Source organism: Protopterus annectens, chromosome 8.part0 (genome assembly GCF_019279795.1).
Source record: "Protopterus annectens isolate FY-2018-M chromosome 8.part0, PAN1.0, whole genome shotgun sequence".
NCBI lineage: Eukaryota > Metazoa > Chordata > Ceratodontiformes > Protopteridae > Protopterus > Protopterus annectens.
Window position 1 is genome coordinate 1,888,085,047 of NC_056741.1, and position 26,991 is coordinate 1,888,112,037.

At 43.1% G+C, this 26,991-nt stretch overlaps 1 protein-coding gene across 1 annotated transcript in view; it reads right to left on the minus strand.

Moving 5' to 3' along the window:
* The window catches only part of PLEKHG4 (pleckstrin homology and RhoGEF domain containing G4), a 3,374,045-nt gene that overhangs the window by 175,020 nt on the left and 3,172,034 nt on the right, over positions 1-26,991 (minus strand). Inside the window, exons 20-21 of the mRNA XM_044079537.1 lie at positions 25,584-25,700; positions 25,228-25,485 (exon numbers count right to left, since the gene is read on the minus strand). Coding sequence (XP_043935472.1) covers positions 25,228-25,485; positions 25,584-25,700 — 375 coding nt within the window. The remainder of the gene's footprint in view (positions 1-25,227; positions 25,486-25,583; positions 25,701-26,991) is intronic.

Sequence of the window (26,991 nt, forward strand, 5' to 3'; positions counted from 1 at the left end):
TCCCTGATGGCAAAAGTCGCTGAAACATTCACTCGCTTCCCAAAATGGTCCAGCGTCCATGACTCATGGTCAGGAGGGTGGACCATAGAGCTCTCCTGTGCGAGCTCTTTCTTTGTGGCCACTGCCACGACCATAGCATCCACATGGGACCCCTTTATATCAAAGCAACCTGTTGGAAGTGGGGCTGAGGACCTTGTCAGGATGCTTTGAGATGGGCTCCACAATGTCCTGTTCCTTCCACGCCTGAGATGTTATGAGATCCACTAAGGGATCCGCGGGAGGGGACACCCAGGAAGTAGATGGGCCCATGCCAAATGCCTCAAAAAACACTGCTTCGTCAAGGGTCAGTTTTTGGAGAGACTACCCCCACTTTTGGCAAAGGAGTTCCATGATGTCCCCAAAGGACATCAAAGGGGATGGAATGGATCGGGGGAAACCTTCCTCTTCCTCGAAATCAGTGTATGAGGTGAGGGACACCGAAGTGGAGTCCAACTGCCTCCTCTTACACATATGTTTGCGAGGGACCTCCTCGGTGTGGCTCTCTGGGGAGGACCCGCAAACATCCTGATGCTCTCTAACTGGACCTTCTTGAGGCAAAGCAGGCACTGGCTGTCCCTGGGAGGGCAAGATGGTCGGAGCCATACCTAGTCCATCAGGGGTCAGGGCGGAGTCCGAGGACGAGATGGTCAACGGTCTCGAAGGCATGGATAGAACCCTCTCCACCACGTAGAAGGCAGATGGAGAACAAATTTCCTTATCAAATCCCATCAGAGCCATTTCCCTCTGATCCGACAGGGGAGTTGAAGCAGAGTCTCCAGGAGCCGAGATGCCGAGGGAGATACTGCGCTCCGACCCACTTGGAGCCGACAGCACCGACTCAGATCCAACCCCGAGACTACGGCTTCAAGAGCTCGAATCTGATGTGGTCGGATCCAACGTATTCAAGGCAACGTCCGGCATCCAGGTACTAGGTACCATCGGCACCAACCCCTCGACCCCAAGGGTCCACGGATCCAAGTGTTCCGAAACTGCAGGATGGATCGGAGAAGGAGTTATCGGTGTGAAAAAAGGTTGCGAGACACCCCCTCCAGGGGGAGAGGGTGCAGGCAAGACCTCCATCTGAATTTGGGTGCGGATGAATTTCTGCATCTTGTCCATCTCCGATTCACTAAGGCTTCGGGTGGAGCAGGATAATGAGGCCACTGAAGCTGGCCTAGAAAGGCACTGGGGGTGACAGGGGACAGCATTCTAATAATCTCCAGCTCAGGGGAGAATCTCGAAGAGTGGAGCCGGGGGGAAACAGGCCTAGAAGACACTATGGGGTGGACCGGCCAGAGCAGAGGCCTGTCTTTCTTGGCCTTCTCCTCTTCCCCAAGCCTCTTGGCAGGAGTTTGAGTCCCTGAGGCCTGGAAAGGGGAAGACGCTGCTGCTGTCGAACTAGTGGACGGGGCAGGAATACCCATTCCCAACGCAGGAAGAAGACCCTTTACTATAAGTCTGTTCCTCCTGTCCTGAAGTGCTCTGGTGTCAAATCCAGCGCAGACAGGACAGGAGGAATCAAGGTGCGTTGCACCAAGGCACACCACACACAGAGTGTGGCCACCAGCCGGGGAAAGCTGATGGCCACACTCTGAGCACCTTTTAACCTAGACTTAGGGTTTTCTGACATACTCCCCTAAATAAGGCCCAAACACACACACTCACACAGATCGAGGAAAAACAGCAAAAGAGAAGTTTTTTTTTTTTTTTTTTTTTTTTTTTTAACACCGACCGACCGTTGCAGGGAGGAGAAAGGCAAGAGAAAGAAAAGTTAGAGAAAAGTAGGAAAAAAAAAACATAGCACTCACAACAATTTAAGCCCAAAATGATTAACACTCTGCCAAGAGCTCGGACCATGCTGCTTGCTGTATCAGTGGCAAATGAAATCTGACGGGAGGAAGGAGACGGGGCATTATAAGTAAGGGGAGGAGATGAGAGCTCGGATAAGAGATGCTAGCTATGAGTTCGTGTCGGATCCATTACGGAACCGAAGCCCTAAGGTTGAAGACCAAATGAAGTAAACTACTTCAGATCTACATTTAAATCCCATGGGGAAGTATGATCTTTAACTGGAGATATAAGGTTTCTATAATAAAAACTCCACAAAGTTTGTAAGATGCTAGAGATGAATCACTTATTCCTATATGAAAATTGGAAATAGCACCTAATTATACTTTAACAGTAGAAGTAAACTACTTCAGATCTACATTTAAATCCCATGGGGAAGTATGATCTTTAACTGGAGATATAAGGAGAAAGGTTTCTATAATAAAAACTCCACAAAGTTTGTAAGATGCTAGAGATGAATCACTTATTCCTATATGAAAATTGGAAATAGCACCTAATTATACTTTAACAGTAGAAGAGCTAGCTCCTTCATTGAAATTACAGGCTAAGAATTCCAGAACCTTAGATATAGCAGTGGAAAAAAGATCTATTTGTCTTTGTTGTGATCAAATTACAAATCTTTTCTATTTGCTTTTGTAAAGTTTCCTAGTGGAAGGTTTATTGGATGATAAAAGGATGTAATGGACCAAGAAGGAGAGCCTGGACTGTCTAGCAATTGATGGAAATGGAGAAACCATGCCGTTAATTTTAGGCTTTGAATGTTTGGGTGAAGCAAATTCATCGGGTGACAAAGAAGGTCTGGAGTTGGATCCAGAAACTATGGTGGATGGATAAGATGAGGCCAGAGGAAGGGAAACTATTTGTCAAGGCCAATAAGGAGCAATAAGGATTAATGTGTTCTTCAATCGAGATGCTTACTGAAGAAATTTGGGAAGCAGGAGTAATGGGGGATAGGCATAAAGGAAACTGGCAGGCCAATCGTGAAGTAGATCATCTCTTAGTGACTCTTCCACTGGGGGGTGGGGGTGAGGGCAAAGAACCTGCTGCACTTGTTGAGAGGGGATGCGAAAAAATCACATAATGGTTGACCCCATTTCTGGAATATTTTCTTTCCTGCATTCGTGTTGAGAGACTATTAGTGAGGCATCAGAACAGACGTGCTCAACTTGTCTGCAATCATGTTGGGACTTCCTTGGAATATGCACTGCTATCAGAAATAGATTGGATGAGATTGCTCATTGCCACACTCTCAAACCTTCTCGACATAGGGGATAAGATTTGGCTCCCTCTTGTTTGTTGATGTACCACACTACTGACATATTGTATATCTGAACTGCAGTAGTCCTAGTGGGGACAGTGCCTTGGAAGGCTTGCAACACTAGAAGGACAGCTCTCATTACTAGGACACTGATATATATGTTGGCCTCTTCGGGGACCATGTGCCTGGGACTGTCCTTCCCCTGGAAGTGCCCCCCCCCCAAATTGGGGAGATGTCCTTGGTCACTATGGCCTTGGGTTGGGTTGGGTTGGAGAAGAACAAAGGGACGTCCTTCTTGCACTTGAATGGATTGTACCCACCACAGAAGATAGTTTTTGTAAGTCTGAATTATTTTTATCTGACTGGTCGGGGGATGGTAAAGAATGGACCACTGAGTTGCTAATGTCCATTGGAGTATTCAAATATGTTACCTTGCCAATGGTACTATGGTGACTGCCGCAGATATGGATCCCAAAGCCTGAAGAATTAGTCAAGCTGAGAGAGAAGAGTTTTAGATGACCTTTCAGACCTACAACTAATAGTCTGAACTCTTGACCCAGTGTGAGAAATGCTGTTTGTCTGATCGTGTTGAATGAGGCACCTATAAATTCCAATGTCTGTGCTGGTTCCAGATGAGACTTGTAGTTGCTTGAAGTGTCCAGATGGGAGCAAAACAGGAGTACATAATCCCGAGCTTGGATTAGTTGATGTCTGGTCAGACCGGTGATAAACCAGTCGTCCAGATATGGAAACACTTGGAATCCCTACTGTCTCAAGTGAGCTGCCACTACTATCATACATTCTGTAAACACCCTGGGGGCTGTGGCGAGACCAAAGGGCAGAGCTCTGAACTGGTAATGACTGCTCTGAACTAGTAATGAGTGGTTCCTAGCTAGAAGTTTAGGTATCTTCTGGATCGCCTGATCATTTTTATATAATAGTACACATCCTGAACCTCTGTCAAGCACTTCCAATCATCCTTGTGCAGAAAAGGCATAATGGACTAAACTATGACCATCAAGAACTTCATGTATTGAACTGATTGATTTAGGTTGCTGAGATCCAAAACTAGTCTCCAGGCCACTGCTTTCGCTGGCAACAAAAAAAATCCTTGAATAAGTTCCAGATTCCTTCTGGTCTGGGGAGACCTCTTGGATGACTCTTTTTTTCTAGCAGCTTATTTCTAGTGCTACTGTTTCCCTCTGACTGGGTGGAACATCAGGAATTTTCTTTGAGACCAACGGAGGTGGATGGGAAAAAGATATGATATAAGTTCTGGATATTATCCTCTCCACCCATGAATCTTTTGTAATTTCTAGCCAGGCACTCTGGTTCAGGGATAAGTGAACCCTGACTGCCTTCAGAGGAGGACAGTTGGGCTCCTTTCCAGGAACGCTGGAAAGATCTGCCAAAGAAAATATCTCTAGATTCTTGATTTTGTAAACCCCCTCTGCTGCAAGGGGAGCATTTTCCAATATAGTTTCCCCTCTCTGCCTGTGGGAAAACTTTTTCCAAGTGGATCTTGGAAGACGCTGGGATTTCTTGAATCACATTTTTTGACCACCTCGGTGATTCACAAAAATGGATCGTTGCATGGTTGAAAAAAGTATGCCCATAGCGGACAGGGTTTTACTTTCCTGCTTGTACCTACAGAGTGTGTCCTTCAATTTGGGGCTGAATAAGGAAGATCTATCAAAAGAGGTATTAAAGAAGGATGCTTTGAAGGGTGGCATGAAGTCACACAAGCTCATCCAGGTATGTTGTCTAATGGAATTGTCTGAACCTGCTGCCTGTGAGGTACCTTCTGCTGCATGAGAGGTAAGCCTCGTGCAGGAACTGGAAATGGACTGGAGGGTAACCAACTGTGAAGCAACAGTGCTCTCTGCCTCGGAGGATATGATCCCAGAGAGGGATATGAAGAGTTCTTTTATCAAATCCCTCTGGAGTTTTGTAAAGTGTGCCATATTATTCAGTGGCCAAAGGGCAAAGGTCACTGAAGCATAAACACGCTTCCTAAATCTATCCATCACCCTATACTCCCTGTTAGGGGGATGGAGAGAGGAACTCTGTTCCACTAGTTGGTGGTCGCCACTATGACCATGGCATCAACTGGTACTCCTTTACTCCATCTGTCCTTTGGTGGTGCCAGGATCCTGTATGGCCTTTTGGTGATTGGTTCAATGGTGTCAGATTCCTTCCACGCTCACTGAGAGATGAAATCAGTGAGATAACTGGCAGGCGGAGTCAGCCAGGAAGTAGACAGGACAGCACCAAAAGCCTCAAGGAATACTGACTCCTCTTGAGAAGGGTTGTCGGGAGACCAACCACTCCTTTGCTTTGGGAGATCCAGAATGTCTCCAAATTAGATATCTTCAGGTGTGACCTTAGGGACCCTTTCCCTGATCAAAGTCAGTATCTTCTGTGACAGACCCTTGAGGAGAGTCTAAGTGCCTTCTTTTACACTTTTTCTTCCTGGGAACCACCTTGGTGGGGTGCCTGGGGAGTTGTTGGAAGAAATCATTATGGGTCTAGATTATATCCTTGAACATTTAAAAAAGCGAATGCTGATTGATCTAACTTATTTTCGCGAAACTGCAAAATATCGAAGCAGCAGAAACTCAAATTTTTTCCTAGGGAAAGAATTTGGTTGTCTGTTTCTGTTGCTTCGGTATTTTCAGTGTTATGGTGGAAAGTTACCGGTCGGATTCAGGTAAGTGTGCGATTGTGTGGATGTGAGTGTTAGGGTGATTTAGGTGAGTTAGGGTTAGGGCTCGGGTTAGGTGTGTGTGCGATTGAGTGGACATGAGGGTTAGGGCGGATTTAAGTGAGTTAGGGTTAGGGAGCGGGTGAAGTGAGTGTGCGATAGTGACGGACCTTAGGGTTAAGGTTTGGGTTAAGGTAAGTGGGTAGTTAGTGGTGTGTGCATAGTTTAGTGTAGGGTTAGGTATCAGATTTTAGGTGTATGTGTGTGGATTTCTGTTTGTTTGGTGTGCTTGTGTTGTGTGTATGTGTTTCAGATCAGTGATTTTTTTCCCTGGGAAAAAAATCGCTGATCTGACAGTTCGAGATTGTAAGCTTTCGCTTAAATTAAGTCGATCAATCAGCATTCGCTTTTTTAAGCATTCGATGATATAATATAGACCCAATCATTATACCCTGTTGGGTATCCTGGAGACTAACTTGGGCTGGCTGTCCTTGTGGTGAGAAGGGTTGAGGCTCAGGAAACAAGAGACAAATGGGCCAGAGTGACTTAAGCTGAAGAAAGTGGACAAGTTTGAGTTCTAGGGATAGAAAATGCTCTTTCCACTACCTGAAATACCGAGTGCTTCAGAGAAAAGGAAATCCACGGCTCCAAAAGTACATGCTTAATTGTCAAAGGCTCCCTCCTCCCCAAAGGTAAAACACTTGAGGAGGGAGTCAGAGCCAAGCTATCAAACGTAGGGGCTCCGAGAGAAAGAGATGGCTCCAATAAGTCTGGAGACAACTCCAACCTCTCGGACCTGGCACGGATGCTATGGCTCCAAGAGTCGTCTGGCTCCAAAATACTGGTATCTTCGACTCCAATGCGAAGGACTCTGGAATATTTGGTTCTGACAACACTGAAACCATAGGTCTGATTGGAGAAGAAGCAAGCAGGAGGCTTTATTAATAATGGCCTCTGGATCCAATGGGGTTGGAACCGGAAGAATCTTCATTTGTATCTGCATCAAGACAAACTTCCTCTTCATTCTGTCCACACTGGCTTCAGGCTAGCTTTTGGAAGAATGAGTCCAGGAAGCTATGGAGGAAGGTCTAGAGTGATGGTGTTTAGAACAGTGTTCCAAAAAGGGAAAGGGCAACCTGGATGTAATCAAATCAGGAGCTAAGGGTGGCGATTGGATCTGAAGAGATTTGTCTTTTCTGATCTTCAGGTCCAAGGAGCTAGGATCTGAAGTTTTAGGTATTTTCTTCAGAGGTTCTAAATCCGGAGGCAAGGAAGTGAATAGCACCAGGGAATGCTTCCTAGACTCTTTTTTCTCTGAACTGGTTTCAGGGTTTGAGCCCCTGAAGATGTGGTAGAAGTGGAGGACTTAGAAGGCAGCAAGCCTCTGAGTATCGACTTATTTCTCTTGTCAGTAACTGCCCTAGGGTTAAAACCCTTACAGATAGCACAGTTAGCATCAAGATGTGAAGTGCCTAGACAATAAATGCATTTAGCATGCGCATCAGATAAGGGAATTTTGTGGCCACAGGCTGTATATTTCTTGAAACCCGTGAGTCTCTCCACCATACTCACATAAAACAGTAAAGAAATATATAAAAAAAGGTATGTTTTTAGGGAAAGAAGGTTTTAGGAGGAAGATACCAATAATGGTAAAAAGAGATGTATTAAAAAGTACAGAAAATGAAAATACACAAGTACGAAAAAAAAAAACTGAAACGCTATTAAGATGGTCAGAAAACAGGGAAGAAGCATATTACATGTTTGATATAATAAATGTGAGAGAACAGTTTATATAAATAACTCAACATACCCAGAAGCAGTGACCACATCTGTACTCTAAGGCGACAAAGGAGATCTGAGGTATGTTAGAAACTAAGGCATTATGAGAAAGGACAAAGCCTGAGAGCTCTCAAAGAATCACGAGCTAGTAAGGGGATCTGATTCGAACCCAAGAGTTGAGGAACAAATGAAAATTGACATCAGATCATCATTTTAATGTTTATAATTCCATTTTTGGTGGGTGGGCAAGCAATGTAATATCATAAAAAATAAAAAGGAGAAAAAGATATTAAGGGATTTAAGGGATTATGAGTCGCATAATACATACCTGATTACCTAAGAGGGCTACTATTGAGAATAACAATAATTTTGAACAACAGCATGTAATAGAGGATAGGAATGATGGGGAATAGAATGACTTAATTCCTCCTAACCATGATGACCCTTTAGAGTTCTGCAGATCAACCAGCCTCGCTGGTCAAAAACCTGTTATTTCCTGCATGAGCAAGTGTACGATGGACGTGAGTCAGTTCCTTTGAGGCTGGTGAAGGGCAACAGGTGAAACAAAAAAATTCTGCAAGAACCAGAGGGGTTTCTACAGGAAAGGTTATCGGAGGAATTAATTTGTGTAAATATAGAGCATAATGAAAATACCCCCCCCCCGGGGGGGGGGGGGGCTGAGAACAAAGTAGCTGCTGGATTTTGCATTCATGGCTGTGGTAAATAGATCACAGCAAGGCTGACCCCATTTGCGAAAAATCATTTCCGCTACTTCTTTCTTCAGGGACCATTCATGTGGCATCAGAATCGCTCTGCTTAGTTTGTTTGCTATCACGTTGGATTTTCCCGGGATGTGCATTGCTATCAGAAAATGCTGGGAGGACGTCACCCACTGCCATACTCTCAGGGCTTCTAGACAAAGGTGGTAAGATCTGGTTCCTCCTTCTTTGTTTATGTACCACACAACTGACATATTGTCCGACTGTATTGCAATTGAACCCGTCGGAAGAGAGTCTTGGAATGCCTACAATGCCATCAGCACCGCTCTCATCTCTAGTACACTGATGTGCACATAAGCCTCATGATCCTGCCAAGTGGCTGAGCTGTTCTTCCCTGATAATGCCCCCCCATCTGGGAAGTGCCCGTGGTCACTGTGGCTACTGGAGAAGGGGGAAATATTAGATCACCCATCGTTACTTGGTCAAAGTGAAGCCACCAATGAAGGTCTTTCATACAGTAATCCGTCAGGGTTATGAGATGGGTCATTGGCAGTTCCTGCATGGACCACTGGGTGAAAAGCATCCACTAGAGGATTCTCATGTCTAGCCTTGCTAGAAGAATCATCACTATTGCTGCTGCCATGGTCACTAGTACTTTTAGGATTGTCCTTGCTTGCACTTTTGTCTTGTAAAGAAGGTCCCGGATTTGAAGTCGAAGAGACTGAATTCTGTATGAAGGCAACTTGACTGCCATGGTTTCTGTGTTTATTTCTATACCTATAAAGACGATATGTTTTGATGGCAATAAGGCAGACCTTTTGTAATTTACTGAAATCCCTAGCTGGGCACAGTTTCAGGGTAATGTCTCTTGCCTGAATAAGTAGGTGCTTTGTGGTGGCGGTTTTGAGCCAGTCGTCTACATATGGAAACACCCAGAATCCTACATGCCTCAAGTGAGCCGTAACTACTGCCATGCATTTGGTGAACACTCTGGAGGCTGTAGTGAGGCCAAACGGCAGAGCTCGAAAGTGGAAATGACTGGCTCCCAGCTGAAAGCGCAGAAGACTTCTGGATGGCCTGTTCATCTTTGTATGGTAGTACGCATCCTGGAGGTCTATAGAGCACATCCAATTGTCTTTCCCTAAAAAGAAAAGTATTGACTGTAGCGTGACCATCAGAAACTTTGTCTTTTTTACTGAACTGTTTAGTCTGCTGAGATCCAAAATGGGTCTCCAGTCCCCTGTCTTTACTGGAACAAAAAAGAACCTTGAGTAAGTTCCGAATCCTATCTGGTCTGCCGGGACTGGCTGGATGACTCTTTTTTGAAGCAACTTTTAGATTTTTAAGGTTGCTTGTTCCCTGTGACTGGGTGGAACATCCGGGATTCTCTTTATTTTTGGGGGTGGCACTGAAAAGGGGATTACGTAGCCTCCGGATATAATACTTTGCACCCACTTGTCTTTTGTTATGTCTAGTCAGGCTTGTGGGTGCAAAGACAAGCGTCCCCTGACTGACTGCCTCCAGAGAGGGACAGTACGGCCTCCTTTCAGGAGTGCTGACAGGGTTTGCCGAAGAAGGATTCTCGGTCGCTCTGGTTCTACGGACCCCCTCTGCTACGAGGGCGGCGTCTTCTGTTATTACCTCCTCCTCTGCCTCTGGAGGTGGGTTCACCCTGCGTGTCTTGAAAGACCCTCTGGGATTTCCGGAACCACATCTTTCCACCCTTTTGACACTTGGGATGTGGTCTAGAAGGAGTGGAAAAACGGACTCCCACGACAGAGTGAGTGTTCCCTTCATGTTCAAACTGGGTACGTGTTTCTTTGACTTTAGACCCGAACAAGGACGAGCCATCAAAAGGGGTATTGACAAAGGATGACGTAAAGGTTACGCAAAATTACATGAGTGCATCCAGGAATGACATCTGAGGGCAATTCCAGAACCCACTGATCTACTAGCTCCATCGGCTGCATAGGATACAAGATGCATGGACTAGTTAACCACTGAATTGAAGGTAGCGAGCTGGGAGGATACTTTATTTGCTATCCATGCAGCTAGTGTACCCTGGAGAGTATTTCCAAGCTCCTTCAGGAGATCTTTCTGCAGTCTCGTGGAATGCATATGGTAGTTCAGCGACCTAAGGGTAAAGGCCATTGACGAAAACATGCACTTTCCATACTTGTCCATCGTATGTGACTCCTTATTTAGGGGATGGACAGACGTCGAAGACTCCGACAACTCCTTTATAGTGGCCACCATAGCATCCACAGGTACTCTTTTGGTCAAAAAGGTTTTGTCCATTGGTGCAGTAATGAATTTGTTGGGCTTCCTAGGGATGGGCAACTATTATCTAACTAACCACACGTGATTATATATATATCTATATATATCAGAAGGCACACCAAACAACTGTTCTAACCTAAATATCAAAAAACACTGCAAACTTTAACAGGAATAGGGATTATAAAGGCCAAAAGAACGCCAGCCTGACAGACACTAAACTAACTATTAAATCTAGCGAGAAAGGATTTCCTAAAACCTTTAGAAATGCTTTAATATATATATAAATTTTTAGCTAACAGTAATACTACTACTAAAGAACAAGAAGAATTATATGAATTCACTTAGCCAGAGCTGGTAAACGAACTGATCTGTTTCAGCAGCAAACAAGATCTGGGGGAGGCACTAGAGCATCATGGGATAGGGATGGAGCCATGAGCTGTTTTGAGACCTCGAGCTTTAGTAAGCGGCAGAGTCCCATCAGTAAAGAATGAAGATGAGATAGGACAAATTCACATTAATAATTTTGAAAAACAGCATGTACTACACGATAGGAATGGTGGTGAATAGAATGACTTAATTCCTCCTAACCGTGATGATCCTTTAGAGTTCTGCAGATCAACCAGCCTCACGGGTCACAAACCTGTTATTTCCTGCATCAGCAGGTGGAAGGACACGAGTCAGTTCCTTCGAGGCTGGTGAAGAGCAAGCGGAGGAACAAAAAAATTCTACAAGAACCAGAGGGTTTTCTACAGGAAAGGTTATCGGAGGAATTAATTTCTGTAAATTTAGAGCATAATGAAAATATCGATGTGAAGAATGGTGTTAGTTTTACCAAAACTGGTTTTAATATATTTAATTGGGATCCATACGGATCCCTGAATGGCAACATCATCAAAACAAATGTGGCTGGGCATACTTGCACGAAAGTGCTTTTCACCGAAGAAGCACTTTCACGTAAGTATGCCTGCTGTGGAGATCGCACTACAGTGGGGATAAGGGAAAATTCCCTTTTCCCCACTGTAGTGCAACCTCGGACTGAGAATATTAAAGTAGAGGGGGTGTGGGGGGTGCAGGGAGGCTTGCCCCCCTGCAAAAACGTAAATGTATTTTTTTTTACACACTTTAATGAAAGCGCTTTTTCGGTGAAAGCGCTTTCGTTAAAGTGTGTTCGGTGATTGCGGATTCAGACTATTGAACTTTCTTTCAATAGTCCTAGATCCATTTAAATGTAGTAGTGTAGAGGATACAGATATTCACGTTGAGCTTTTTCAGAGAGGTTTAACTTTTGTACCACTATTAATTTTGATTTATTGGACTATTTAGAAGAACTCAGATTGTTCAGTAGGAAGTTAAACCTCACAGTTAGTCTTGATAAAAAATATTTGTTGAAAAGGATGTTTCCCTTAAAAAGGAAAGCACATATAACCCTCCTGCTCACCCTTTAGTTCAGTTATTTGAACAAAAGTGTTCTAAAGATATTTATTTTTATAACAGAAGTGAAAAATATTTTGGGCCTAAAACTTAACCTTGGATGAGAGAGAGGCTTGGCACCAGATGTTTTCAGATAAATTGGTGCATATTATAAAACCAGATAAGGGTGGGGGTTGTTTTAATTGATTATTTTAATTACATTAGTAAAATGTTCGATATTTTAATACTGCGAATTAAATCCCCGTTTCCCCACAATTACATTGATTTGGCAAATAGAAACACTGACTTGTTTTTGGAAGAGGTGGTTTTTCAGAATACTACAAAGCAATGTGAATTTAAGTTTTTATAATGTGAAAGACCTTACATACCCACAATCTTCGGGAAACCTAAAATTCATAAACATTTGAAAGACCCCCCCCCCTTCAGACCAATTGTTGCTGCCCAGGGTTCTAAGACTTACCCTCTGGCAGCCTACACTGATAGGAAACTGGAGCCCTACACAAAAAATCTTTCCACACCTGATAAAAGATTCAGGGATTTTCTGAGTAAATTGAAAAATCATCTTTATAGTGACCAGGTAATATCTGCAACTATAGATTCAGTGGATTCATTTTCAGATCTCCCTCACAGCTCCTCTTTTGAATTTCTAAATAATAAGGAACTTTGTTTAATGTTTATTTTATGAATATTGTGCTGAACAATAAGTATATATACTTTTTGAACTGTTTAAACATACAAAGGTGTAGCTATGGGGGTTACATGTGCCCCTGTTTATGCAAATTTAGTTATGTCATCCTGGGAGCTTAAGTACATTTTTTGTTCTAAATATACCAGTTATTTGAATTTGTAAGTCAGGTTTCTTGATGATATATTTACTATAATGACAGGCACCTTGGAGATGCTTAATGAATTTTCAAGTACATTAATGTAACTGAGTTCTTAAAAATCACTTATCATTGTTCATTGATTGATATGAATTGTTTGAATGTAACAATATGTAAAAAATGGGGGGGGGGGTTCATATAACATCTATGGAAAACCAATGCTTTTGAATTCACACTTGCATTACAGCAGTTGTCACCCATTCACATAGAAAAAAAAGGTCTGGTGAAAGGACAATTTGTAAGATTAGCCAGAATGAACTCTGATGATTCAATCTTTGAGAACGACTGTGACAAAATGGCAAATATTTTTTTTTTGGAGAGGGGGTATCCGCATGGTATGATAAATAGCATTAGGATGGAAGTTAAGAAAGGAAGATATGATAAATTCAAGACACTATTAGGTAATGAGTTTGGTAATGACAATGCTAAATTGTGTAATGATAAGACTGATAATGGACCATTTATTAGTATTAACAATTGGGTTATTTTTAAATTTTATCAAAGTTTAAGTAATGTTTTAGGTGAGTATCCTCAGTTTGTATTTAAGAATGGTGCAATTTCAAGAATAATTTGGAAAATAAGAAAAACCTAAATGAATCAAATATAAACAATCCTTCAAGAACAAACAGATGAGGGCACTGTAATCAATGTACGTATATTTATTTAGGTGACAAAATTATGATTTGGGATTGTATTATTAATTTGGTAAAAGGATTTAACTGCATGTCTAAGTGAGTTGTGTATATTACTCTTTGCGAAGATTGCAATGCCTTTTATGTTGGTAAAACTGAAACAGCATTAGCTAAATATATTTATGTGCACTACTATGATATTAAGAAAGGTAATGAAAATAATACATTATATAAACATTCAATCGTATGTCCAGTTCAAAATAATTTTAAATCTATTGTGTTAGAGCAAATCCCAAAAAATCCATGAAGTGGTCCTTAGGAAACATTGAGTATAGGGAATTGCAGTGGCAGTTCAAGTTAAATGCAGATGTGGCACCTGGCTTAAAATGATAATATTTCAATAAGTAGTGTTCTTAAACTAAGATCAGCCAAAAAAGAAGTTATGTACTCACCATAACGTTCCATCTGAGTAGGTAACTTCATTTGTCAGCAACCTGTGGGGGTATCGGATCCGACCTGGATCCGAGCCGGCAGCTTTCCAAGCTAAAGATCCGAGCTCCAAGCTCCTCCCCCTTACCCATAATACACTGCTACCTCCTTCCAGCCCTCAGATCGCGTTTGCCCATTATACAATTTCACCAAGACAAAACAACAACCTAAAAAATATCCTAACCTAGCGAATACCAACAGGCTGAATCATTGTAGGATTCAGATAACCAAAGGACCAGGTTAGGGAGAAGGAGCGGGGGGGTCGGTTGCTGACAAATGAAGTTACCTACTCAGATGGAATGTTATGGGGAGTACATAACTTCTTTATCTGAAGTAGTTAACTTCATTTGATCAGCAACCTGTGGGACAGAGTCCCCAGCTACCAAACACTTGGGAGGTCATTAAGGAAGGATATTCCGGAGCACTGCAGAGCCAAAAGCTGCCCTTCCTCTGGATATTAAATCCAATTTATAATGAGAGATAAAGGTATGAGAGGAAGCCCAAGTAGCTGCAGAACAAATATCATCCAAGGGCACTCTTGACCAGAACGTAGCAGAAGTAGCCATAGAACGGGTAGAATGAGCATGAACCCCTAAGGGCTCTGGCCGACCAGATATCCTGTATGTGAGCAAAATGCATTGAGAAATCCATCTAGCTAAAGTCACCTTCGACACTGGCTTACCCAAGAAGGGCTTCGCAAATGAAACAAAGAGCTGCTCTGACTTGCGAAAGGCAGCTGTTCTGTGCAGGTAAAAATGCAATTGTCTATGAACATCTAACAAATGAAGTTTGTATTCCCCTTTATTCTGGTAGTTAGGGAAGAAAACAGGTAGATTAATGGACTGATTGATGTTCGCCTCAGAAGCCACTTTAGGTAAGAAGGAAGGGTTAGTCCTGAGAGAGACTCTGTCCTTATGGAAAACAAGATATGGGGGTTTAGTACAAAGGGCCTGTAGCTCTGACACCCTTCTAGCTGAGGTAATAGCTATTAGGAAAGCAGTTTTCCAAGATAAGAATTTTAAATCAACAGAAGCAGCGGGCTGAAAGGGTGGTCCAGTTAGAGCCTGAAGGACCAAGGTTAGGTCCCATGGGGGAACAGCGTTCCTAGTAGGAGGTCTCAAAAGGAAGGTGCCTTTTAAGAAGGTCTTACAAATCTTAGTGGAAGCTAAAGGACTAAGATTGTCTCCAATGTGAAAATGGGAAGTGGCAGCCATTTGAACCTTTACAGTAGAAGAGCTGGCCCCTTGCTGAAAAATATGCGATAGGAAATCAAGCACTGCTGGAATGGGAGCAGTGAAAGGATCCAAATTCCTATGCAAGGCCCAAATGGAAAACCGTTTCCATTTGCTGTTGTAAACCTTCCTGGTAGAAGGCTTATGCGCCGCTACCAGGATGGATCTAACTGCAGACGAGATACCGGGAGTCCTGGCAACTAATGGAACTGGATCAACCAAGCTGACAGCTTGAGGTTGTCCAGATTCGGAGTTTCCAATCCTGAAGGATGAGAAATCAGATCTGGGATGGGATCTAAGATCCAAAGAGGAGCTACAAGATGAGACTGTAGGTACGGAAACCAGGTTTGACGGGGCCAGAATGGGGCTATGAGGATAATCTTGTTCCCCAACCGACGAGCTTTCTGTACAACTTTTGTCATTAACGGAAGAAGAGGATAAGCATAAAGAAGACCGGATGGCCAAGCATGGACTAGAGCGTCTCTGGGGGTTTCCCCGGGGGGAGGGATTAGAGCGAAATACTCGCTGCACTTCGCTTTTGAAGGCGATGCGAAGAGATCGCAGCAAGGCTGACCCCACTTGCGGAAGATCTGTTTTGCTACTAAGGGGTTCAGAGACCACTCGTAAGGCGAGAGGATAGTTCAACTCAGCTTGTCCGCTAGGATGTTGGACTGACCCGGAATGTGCATTGCTAACAGAAAACAGTTGGTGGATATAGCCCAATCCCAAACTCTCATGGCCTCTCGGCAAAGAGGGTAAGACCTGGTCCCCCTGTTTGTTGATGTACCAGACCACTGACATGTCTGTCTGAATTGCAGTAGTCCCTGGAGGGAGAAAGGTATGAAGAGTTTGCAACGCTAGAAGCACCGCTCTCATCTCCAGAACACTGATATGCAGAACGGTCTCTGTCTGAGTCCACGTACCTTGGACAGTTCTGCCCATGCAATGCCCCCCCCCACCCAAGGCAAGAAGCGTCCGTGGTTACCGTGGCTTGGGGTTGTGGCATTATGAACGGTCGTCCTTCCCGAAGCTCTAGAGACTGGAGCCAACATATGAGGGAATTTCTGCAAACTCTGCTGAGGGGGGACTGGAGAGTCCAAAGGGTGTTGAAGGATGGACTATTGGACCTGCAAGGTCCACTGGAGAACCCTCATGTGCAAACGAGCTAAGGGCGAAAGGTTGATTGCTGCTGCCATGGACCCTATGGCTCTCAGGACTAACTCCACTGATGGGGCTGGAGATTGAAGGAGTGCTAGAATGTGAAGAGTTAAGCTGCGAAGTCTGTCCGATGTCAAGAAGGCCTTGGTCTGAAGCGTGTCTATTCTGGCCCCTATGAAGTCCAGGATTTGGACCGGCTGAAGGGATGATTTCTTGTGATTTATAGTGATCCCCAACTTGGAGGCTAAAAGCAGGAAGCAATCCCTGGCTGAGCAGAGTAGATGCCTGGTGGAGGCGGCAAGGAGCAGTCGTCCAGGTAAGGAAAAACCTGTATTCCCTGAAGTTTCAGGTGGGCTGCTACAACTGCCATGACCTTGGTGAACACCCTGGGGGCTGTGGTGAGGCCAAATGGTAGGACCCTGAACTGGTAATGACTGGCACCCAACCGAAAGCGGAGAAACCTCCTGGATCGCCTGTCCATGAGAATGTGGTAGTATGCATCCTTGAGGTCTATGGAGCACATCCAGTCATTCTCCTGCAAGAGGGGGAGAATGGATTGAAGAGTGACCATCTGGAATTTCTCCTTGGCAACGAAGAGGTTCACTGTACAAAGGTTGAGAATTGGTCTTAAGTCCCCCGTCTTTTTTGGCACCAAAAAGAACCTGGAGTAGTTGCCTAACCCGGACTGATCTGGGGGGACGTGCTGGATGGCTCTTTTTTCTAGCAGCTTCTTTATTTCTAAAGCTGCAGCCTCCCTCTGACTGGGTGGAACATCGGGGAGGCACCTCGATTGAGGAGGAAGATTTATGAAGGGGATAGAGTAGCCTCTGGACATTATTCGAAGCACCCTGACGTGATAGACTCCCATTGTGCCAGGTGCTTCGAAAAATGCCCCCCTGACTGCCTCCAGAGAGGAGCAGTCGGGCAACCCCTCAGAACTGCTGCGTGGGTCGATTGGAAAAGGGTCCCCGCAACCCAAAATTCTTCGGCCACCCTCTGCCTCTGGGCCGGCGTCCACCTTGTCCCCCTCTGCCTCTGAAGGATGAAGGGCCCGGAGCGTAACGGGACTGCTGAGACTTCCGGAACCACATCTTCTTTTGTCCTTGCTGGTTCCTGGAAAAGGACCTTTGAGGAGTCGAGAAGCGGATTCCGACGGCAGGCAGTGTCTTCCCGTCTTTCTCACTCTGGACCAATGTATCGCGGATGGTCTTGCCAAACAGGGTAGAACCATTGAAGGGAGCGTTCGTGAAGGACGCCTTGAAGGGTTCCGAAAAATCGCAAAGTCGGAGCCAGGCATGATGCCGTAAGGCGATGCCTGATCCACTGGCTCTAGCGGCCCCCTCCGTGGCATGGGAGAGTAGCTGCATAGACGTGTTCGATACCGATTTTATAGTGGCCATGCAAGTCGAGAAGGTCCGTTTGTCCTCGGCTGACAAGGACTCAGGGGGAGACTCAGCGTATTCTTTCACCAGATCCCGCTGAAGCTTAATCACATGGGCCAAGTAATTCAGCGCCCTTATGGAAAAGGTAGCCAAAGCAAACATCCGCTTTCCGATATGATCCATCGTCCGAGACTCCTTATCAGGAGGCTGGACCGAGGAACTATCCTGTGCCAGTTCCTTCTTGGTGGCAGCCGCCGCCACCACCATGGCATCTACCGGGGAACCTTTACTCCACGCTGTCCTATCCACAGGGGGGGACTAAGGATCTTATCTGGTCTCCTGGGAATTGGATCTACAGTGTCTGGCTCCTTCAACGCCCTTGTAGTAATGAGGCCTATCAGGGGGTCGGCCGGAGGGGACACCCAAGAGGTAGACGGGCCTGCGTCAAACGCCTCCACAAACACCGACTCTTCCGAGGAAGGCTTTTGGGCTGACCACCCCCCTTTTAGGCATAGCATTTCCATAATGTCTCCAAAGGAGACATCCTCGGGGGGGGGGGGTGACCCGGGGGAACCTTCCCCTTCCTCTAAATCGGTGTCATCTGTGAGGGACTCGGGGGAGTCCAAGTGCCTCCTCTTCCACTTGCGTTTGTGAGGGACCTCCTCGGTGGGACTATCTGAGGAGGGCTCACCAACAGGGTCCTGTTCCTCCAGTGGAACTGGGTGGGGCATCGATGCAGGCTGTCCCTGGGGCTGGATGATGGAAGACAAGCCTGTTTGCGAGGTAGCGTTGGCTGGATCCGTAGCACGAGCAGGGGGTCTCGAACCTCTCGAGAGGACCCTCTCCACCACATTGAACGCTGAAGGTGAGCCACTCTCTCTCGGTTCCATAAGCAACACCCTCGGATCCGACGCAGGGATCGACGTTAGAGCCGAAGCGATTGGACTCAAAAGGGGAGTGTGTTCCGACCACAATGGAGCCGAAGACACACTTACCCCCTCGGATCCGACGCACGGCTCTCGGCCCCAAGAGCTTAGATCTGAAAAGATATCCAACAAACTCGAGGGCTTGGCAGGCGTCGAAGTAGCAACTACTATTGCCGCCGACTCCCTGGCTCCGAGACTGCTCGGATCTGACGGCTCCGAAACCCGATAATGGATCAGTGAAGGAGCTATGGGGGCAAAAAAAGGGTCTGAGCTCCCCCCCTGGTGGGGGGGGGGAGGCAGGAGCACTCCCATCTGCATCTGGGCTTGAAGAAAGCAACGCATCATCCGGTCCATGTCAGTGTCTGAAAGGCTTCTCATCGACCTAGAAGAAGCCGCCGAAGCTGGCCGGGAAGGCCGCTGCGACGACCTCGAAGATGGCTGGGGCTCCTCCTCTGGCTCAAAACGTGGAGAACGGAGCCGAGAGGGGGAGGACCCGGGTATTTTCAGGGGAGACGAGAGCTGCTTAGCCAGTGGGGCCGAGGGGGCTGAGTCGGCCCGCCGCTTGTGGCTCCTATGCTTCTCTCTATCCCTCTCTTTCTCTCTCTTTCTCCCTCTCTCTCTCTCTCTCTTCTCTTTCCTCTTGGAGTCCTTCTCTCCCTGTGAAATGGTGGGAGGTTGAGTCCCAGTCAGGGGAGAAAGCTCTGGAGCCACTGAGGGAGAGGAGGAAGAAGCAGAATCGGTGGGTATAAGACCCACCAGGATCAGCTTGTTCCATCTATCCGTCAGAGCCTGGGGGTTAAAGGCTGCGCAAATATGGCAGCCCGATAATAAATGAGCTACCCCCAAGCAAGGAATGCACTGAGTGTGGCCATCGGCTGGGGAGAGCTAATGGCCACACTCAGAGCACTTAGAGAAAATGGCCTTAGGGCCTTCGGCCATACCCACTACAAAAACACACACACTTACACACAAGTATAAGGGGAAGGGAATATACTAAAACTAAGCTAGGCTAATGGGTTTAACAATTACAAACACACACCTCTCAAACTTTGCAAAAAACATCTAAACTTTTACACAATACTCACTACCTAACGCCAGGAGTTCATAATTCGTGCTTGTTAAAGCCGCGGCAAATGAGATCTGAGGGCTGGAAGGAGGTAGCAGGGTATTATGGGTAAGGGAGAGGAGCTTGGAGCTCGGATCTTTAGCTTGGAAAGCTGCCGGCTCGGATCCAGGTCGGATCCGATACCCCCACAAGTTGCTGATCAAATGAAGTTAACAACTTCAGATCTTTAGGTTTACAAGTGAATGCAACACCTTTATGCACTTTATAAAAAAGTGTATTTACTTTTTGCCATGTATAACTTTTGCATAATATATAAGAATATGTATTGTGTCTCTATGCATTAATGATTGCCTCTTGAATTCAGTTTATATAGTTCAGTACTTTTTTCGTACCTAAATATTTTTCACATAGTTATTTAATATATTTTAAATATAGGGTAGAATACTAAGCATTCATTAACAGTGTTAAACATGTCCTTTCTGTTAAGGATGGTGCTTGGGGAATGGGTGCTATTATTTGTTGCACAGGTTTTTTGAACTAGATGGTGTGTTAACTATTTAATTGCTTGTAAAATTTTATCTGATGATCAGTATCATATGATTTTAACTTCTGGTATTTTAATATGACACAGTATTGGTTTAATTAGTTCTGATGAAGTCCTGCATTTAGAAAAGATGAAAGAGCTTAACTTTGGTACAATAAAATATTAGTTCTAACATTTGCTTATTTGCCTCAGCTGACCGTTACCCTTCACTGTGATTTTCAAGTGGAATTTGGTTCTTTTGGTTACTGTTTTTTCTACCTGGCTGGCTTTTGTGGTATATCATAGTATCTCCTTGGGGGAGGGACATCTACTTGCTCACCCAATAATACATTATTCATCACTGGTACTGTCTCAGGAAAACAGGAAAAGAAAAGAAACCTCCCCCTCTGTAGGACAAACACTCCCTCAGGATCAGTGCAAGGTGCTTGTGAGAAAAATACAGAAGAAGCCCTGTCATTATCAGAATCATCTGATAAATCATCCTCTGGACTTGTGGAATTATGAATAATGTTATTTTTTTCTGACGTTCCACAAGATTCAAAATATGTAGTAAACCCTTAGCTAATGTAAGTAATTCATCTTTATTAACAGACATGCTGTCTTTAGATGAAATATGTCTAGCCTTCTGTTTCCTTTTTTTTCTAGGGACATCCTTGGAAGGGAAACTGACTAAAGGTTGGCACTTCAACCTAGGAAACAGGTCTCCTTCCCTGACTACCCTGGGAAGAATCTCCTGGAAAAACTACCATACCTAAAGATGATGGTTCTCTCATGGGTTGTATGACCATTGGAACAACTGCAGAGAACATGTTTAACCCCTTGGTCCATGATGGTTGAAGGGACTAGAGGTCCGGGGGAAATCAGTGAGTGGTCTGAGGAACAAGCTGTGGGCTATTGTAGAGTCACCTGCCAATGGCTGAGGTAGAGACTGAACACATGGTATGGGCAAGAACTCAATTTTTTTTTTTTAGGTACAGCATGACCAATAAATGTATGCTTGTTCCTGCCATGGGAAAAGCCTGTCTTGTCTGCTAGTAAGGGCTGCTGGAATAAGTAATTTGGATGGTAAATTGTCAATCTAGTGTTCACAAGCAGAACATATACTTACACATCTACAAACTCACACAAATATCACAAAAGTAAATTCACAAGCAATTCACTTCAGTTCTTCACAATTCAGAAGTTCCTTTTTACAGAAAGTGTTACTGAATTAAGTATAAATGCATGTAAGTTTTCATGAAGTGTATACATGCACAAATTTACACTTGTCATCCCTTAAAACATTTGATTTCTTCAATTCACACATAAAAAGTACAAAAGCAGCAGATTATTCTCAGAAAATGTGCCAAAGACATAGTTAATTAGTCTCAGCAACTATAATAACACATCTGATAAGAGACATTTCCACTAAAATGTCAATACAGTAAATTGCTGGTATTCTTAAAGAAACTCAGTCACAATTACTTGTCAAAAAAATAGAAAAATATAACTTCTGTGTGGAAAGGTCCCCTGAAGGGGACTTATCTGCCAGAAATTGAAGATTGAAGTTGACTGCCGATACTGTGAAGTCCAAAGGCTCTCTCTCAAGGGTAGTAAGAAAGCACTGAAGTAATTGGTGCTCTGGCTGCTATTTTCTCTCTGTGGATCTTGAGAGACAGCCTGAGGACGTGTGGAAGGGAGCCAGAGACTTTCGAAGACTGGCTGGACATTATATCCTGGGCATGACATGAGACAAATAGCTACAGGCTATTGCAGAAGAAAGAGTGATGAACTTTTGATGATGACTATGCCTGTGAAAGAATTATTACATTCATTTAAAAAAAAAAGGAGAACCAATATCACGGGCAAACACACACTATAAGTTATTTTGTAAAATTCTGCATGAAAGACTCAAGCAATTACAAATGTGAAAACAGTTAAACTATATTAAATATGATAAAAGAGAAATTATAGTGATGATTAGAAAAATTGATAAAGGGAGAGTGTTACTCTCATGGGATACTCCAAAGGCCTTTGACGGTTTGTCATGAGGATGTATGATACATTATGAAATATTATGGCTTTAGTACTAAAGTAAGATATATTACAAAGTATTTATACGCATACTCAGGTTCATCCTTCAGTAAATGGTCATGTTGTGATTAAGCAAGATGGACTATTTTACCAAATGTTAAGATTCTAGCGGTGTTTACCATACACAGATGATTTAACTATTATAAAATCAGAGGCTTGGATAAACCTTGACCTTCAAGAGTTAGACCAGAGATTATTTTCTCTAGCTCTGCAGTTTACTAAAGACAAATGTACAGGATTTGATATTCTAATATATTCTGACAAAATATATTTTGTTACAGATAGTATTAAAATACTAGACATACATTTTGGGGATGAACAAATAATGTTGCAGCAAAGGGGTTCATTATTATTACAAATTCAACAGATACTAAATAAAATGAATTGTTTTAAAATGTAACATAAGATGTATATGTACTACATACAATGATATTAGGAAAGTTGAGTTACTTCAGTTTTTTTCATTCCCTATGGCGAACAAAAAAATATCTGTTGCACATTTTTTTCTGGGGTCCTAGATTAAAACCAGTAAGAAAAAATACTGTATTTAGCGATGGAGGTTTAGATGTGGTTAATTCAGAAGTATGTTTAGCTTCTTTGCATATTTTTTTTTTTGGGGGGGGGGGGCTGAGAAAAACACTTCAGTATCATAGGACTATTACTTTTGGAACAGTATACTAATGTTTGGGAAATAATGCCCTCAAAGAAAATAAAGGCTTATCTTGTATAGCTGGTGAGTATGTATATAAAATGATTTCATGGAAGATATATATAATTAAGAACAGAAAGCTATGGTATGAATATAGTACGGATGTTAATTACTATTACAAACCTTGGAGCAAGTTACATAATATGATACAAAAGTGCATAAAATGCAGAAGAGAAGGATTTAAGGGAGTAGTTGAAATACAAGATTTTTTTGTGGAGGTTAATGACTGATAAACTGACAGCAATAGCACAAATGAAATAAAAGAAAAGAAAAAACATTATGTAATATATGTCAAGCTGAACAGATCATTCATTCACAGAAAAGTAAAACAATTCAATTGTTTTGGAAAACAGTTCTTGAAGTACATGGTGTCAGACAGCTCTAATAAAAAATGATTTCATATGGTTATCACCAATGTGATATACAAAACTTTGGTATTTATGATAAATTGGTAGTGAAAGCATTATGTATTCTTTAGATTCTTTGATGATAAAAACTGCTTCATAATAAGAGTTGGGATTGCTCTTTGTTATTAGGAAACTGAGAAAAGCATCATTGTAAAAGGATTGGGGAAATGTATGTTTGTGTAAATAATGTTAATATAAACGTATTTAAAATTTAAATTGTGTAAAAATGGGCTTATGGAAAAGTTTTTGAATTACATGTAATTTTTGGATTATTCATGTACACACAAATAAAACCTGCTACTCTTATCATTGGGCGCAGTGGGATCTTTTACATTCACTTGAGCTACCACCATCTCAAGCAAATGGGACATCAGTTTAATGTCTCATTTAAGGGATGACATACTCAGGAGTGCAGACCTCCAGTATTGCACAGTAGTGTCAACAATCCAATCACCTGGTGTGAGAACAGAATCCACAGCCTTCTTGTCTTATAGCCCCAGAGGTAAGTATGCTACCTATGGAGCTACTGACACTGTCAATGAGATACATATCTCCTCCTAGTCTGTCAGACTACTCATAGAAGGCGAGGGAACTGTATGTGATTGAGAATAGGCATAAACAAGCTGGAAGAGGTTATTTGCATAAGCTATACCGAATAATTAAGGAAAGAACAAGAGGCCCATTTGAAGTTATGGAAAGGAAAAACAATAGAAGTAACTGAAATAATTGCTGGAGAGAAGTATTTAAACAGAGCAGAAAGTATACTGGAGTACAACACCAAGTGAAGGTAGAAATGAAGAGAGGATAGTCTGGTGGAAGTGATAATGTGGATTATAGCCTGTACTGTCCTAATGCACGAGTTATGGCTGTATTGGTTCTTGATTAAAGGTGAACTGGATATTATCCAGCATCCATTTTATCTGAAGTGGAACAAACATGTAGGAAATGTATGAAAATTATGACCGTTGAAGAAAAGTGAAGGGAGATGATCACATTTGTTTAATTGCTAATTAAACAAATACAGTTATCTTCCTTCACTTTGGACCTAAAGGCACCACTGGTAATATGACAAATGGTGTTGTAAGTCTGAGTTAGATATAGAAGAAAATCTTGAAAAAAATTATGTTTTGGGGAAAGTCTTACTACAAATATGTATATTACTTATTTTCTGTGTCTGTTTGTTGTAACTGCAATAAAACTTTTGTTATAAATAAAGTCACTCCTCCTTAGGACGAAGAGGATCTAACAGAGGGGATTCTAGCTCTCATAAGGTTCCCTCTTCCTTTTGAAACTGTTTCAGGTATGGCCAGTCAGCCAGGAAGAGACCTTGGGACATTCCAAGTCATGCTGGGGCAAATGTACCTCAATGCTACTCTAGGAATGTTTGGAAATCCCTCAATATGAGCTACAGAGGTGGCTAAGAAAAGGGAATTGTGATATACCACTACAGACCTCACCAGGAAAAGCAGAATTAAAGTGGTATGACTAAACAACAGGAAGGCCGCACATCAGCTAAAATCAAAGTACATGCTCAAGTTTTTAGAACTGCTTCCTTGACCCTTTTTAAAGGATCAATACCTCTTTAAAAGTCCTTCTACATTCTCTATGAAAAAACAAAACAAAACACATAAATAAACGTAAATAGGCTAGACACTATAAATACATACTAGTTGAGGGCTGACTATTAGGTTCATGCTCCAAGTCTTCCTCTTCTATACAAGTGCTGATATCAAAAGTATGTACAGTCCCCAGGACTCCATGTAGTAGAGGTGGGTTTCTGTAAATATGCAGGTTAAGTGGCCCAAGTAGTGAAGATGATGAACTACAAGAAGAAGTACCACTGGAGGACACTGGTGTCTGGGTTCTTTTGTAGGGATCTGAGTGATCAAATAAAGATACTGCAATCGAGGCTCTTGTTCTGGATCCTGCAAAAAAATGTTAAATAATTATAGCATGATGTAGTCCATGCACAAATATGCTAGCATTATTGTTTTTTCTTAGCAAGGACGTTAAATATAAATACCTCTTCCCTTCATAATGTAGTCTATGGCTCTATCATTGATTGCAGCATCACTTGGTTTTATATCCATATAAGGCTTGTTACCAACTCCCATGGACACCATCTCTTGCATTCTCACTTCTAAAATAATAAATACAGGCCACTGTATTACATACAGTTTAAATAAAATACAGTTTTATAAAAAAAAAAAAATTATGAATACAAATGTTAAGACATGGAAATCCAGGTGGAGGGCTCTTGCATAGGTACATCAATCGGTAATGTAGCCCATAGTTATTAAAGACCAAATACCAAATACCTAATACATGAACACACAAATAATACTAGTGGAAAAGCATCAGCCAACCTAAGCTGAATATCAACATCATGCTTAAACTTGGACCTATGCTGCAGTCCCGTCCATTCCACCCTATCTCCTTATGTGTCTCCTAAGCATTTTATTGACTTATACCCCAGAGTCTTATCTAACAAAACGTAAGAACTGGCATTTGTGGACTTTCCCTCCAACCTTGTGTTCTTAGTATTAATTACTATTCTTCCTCTGAGAAGAATGTGTACCCTTATCAAGCCTCTTTTCTCCCTCATTCCTCGAATAGTTATGTCCAGTGCTCCTGGCATTTTCTCAATTTTGCTTCACCTTCTAGCTCTCAAAATGTCCATGAGCTTTCTCTGGATCCCCTCCACCAATATATAATATAACCCTCTTAAATATGGTGTCCAGGTCAGGACACAAAATACTACAACTTCAACTTCACCAGCAAGCCACTCAGTTGCAAGATAATTTCCATTCCTCTGTAGTGCATGCCCCAGTTGCATTCAGCTTGTGTGTAAGTGCGTTATTTGGTTATACTGATGGCCCAGATGTTCTCTCCCAATCCAACCCAGTAGTGCTTCTTCTAGCCAGAATATCCTCAGTAAGATCCTCATCCCAAAACTGCATCACTCTGCACTAAACTTCAAATGCTATTTACCAAGGCTTCATATCTGTGCAGGCTATCTGGAAACTGATGCATTTGTCAGTCACCAATGAGAAATATTCTCATCTATGTTACATGTATGAAAAGTCGGCATTCCTCTGGGAGTGCGACAAAATCCTGCAAGCCCAAAATCTTGAAAGTTTAAAATACTGAAAATTCAAAATACTGACTCTCATAATACTGAAAACACAAAGGATACCAATTCCAGCACAAGTACATACAGAAACATATTACCCTTCAGGTATAACACTGGGGGGGGGGGGGCCTGCAGCCCCCAGCCCCTGCTACTTAAACATATCAACTCCAAGATGGCACTTCACTACAATAAGTGCAATCTCGGAGTTGACATATTTAAGTAGCAGGGAGTGGGGGGGTATAGCCCCCACATGGGGGGTGCAGGGGTCTTGCCCCCTGGTTATACTTGAAGAAGAGTA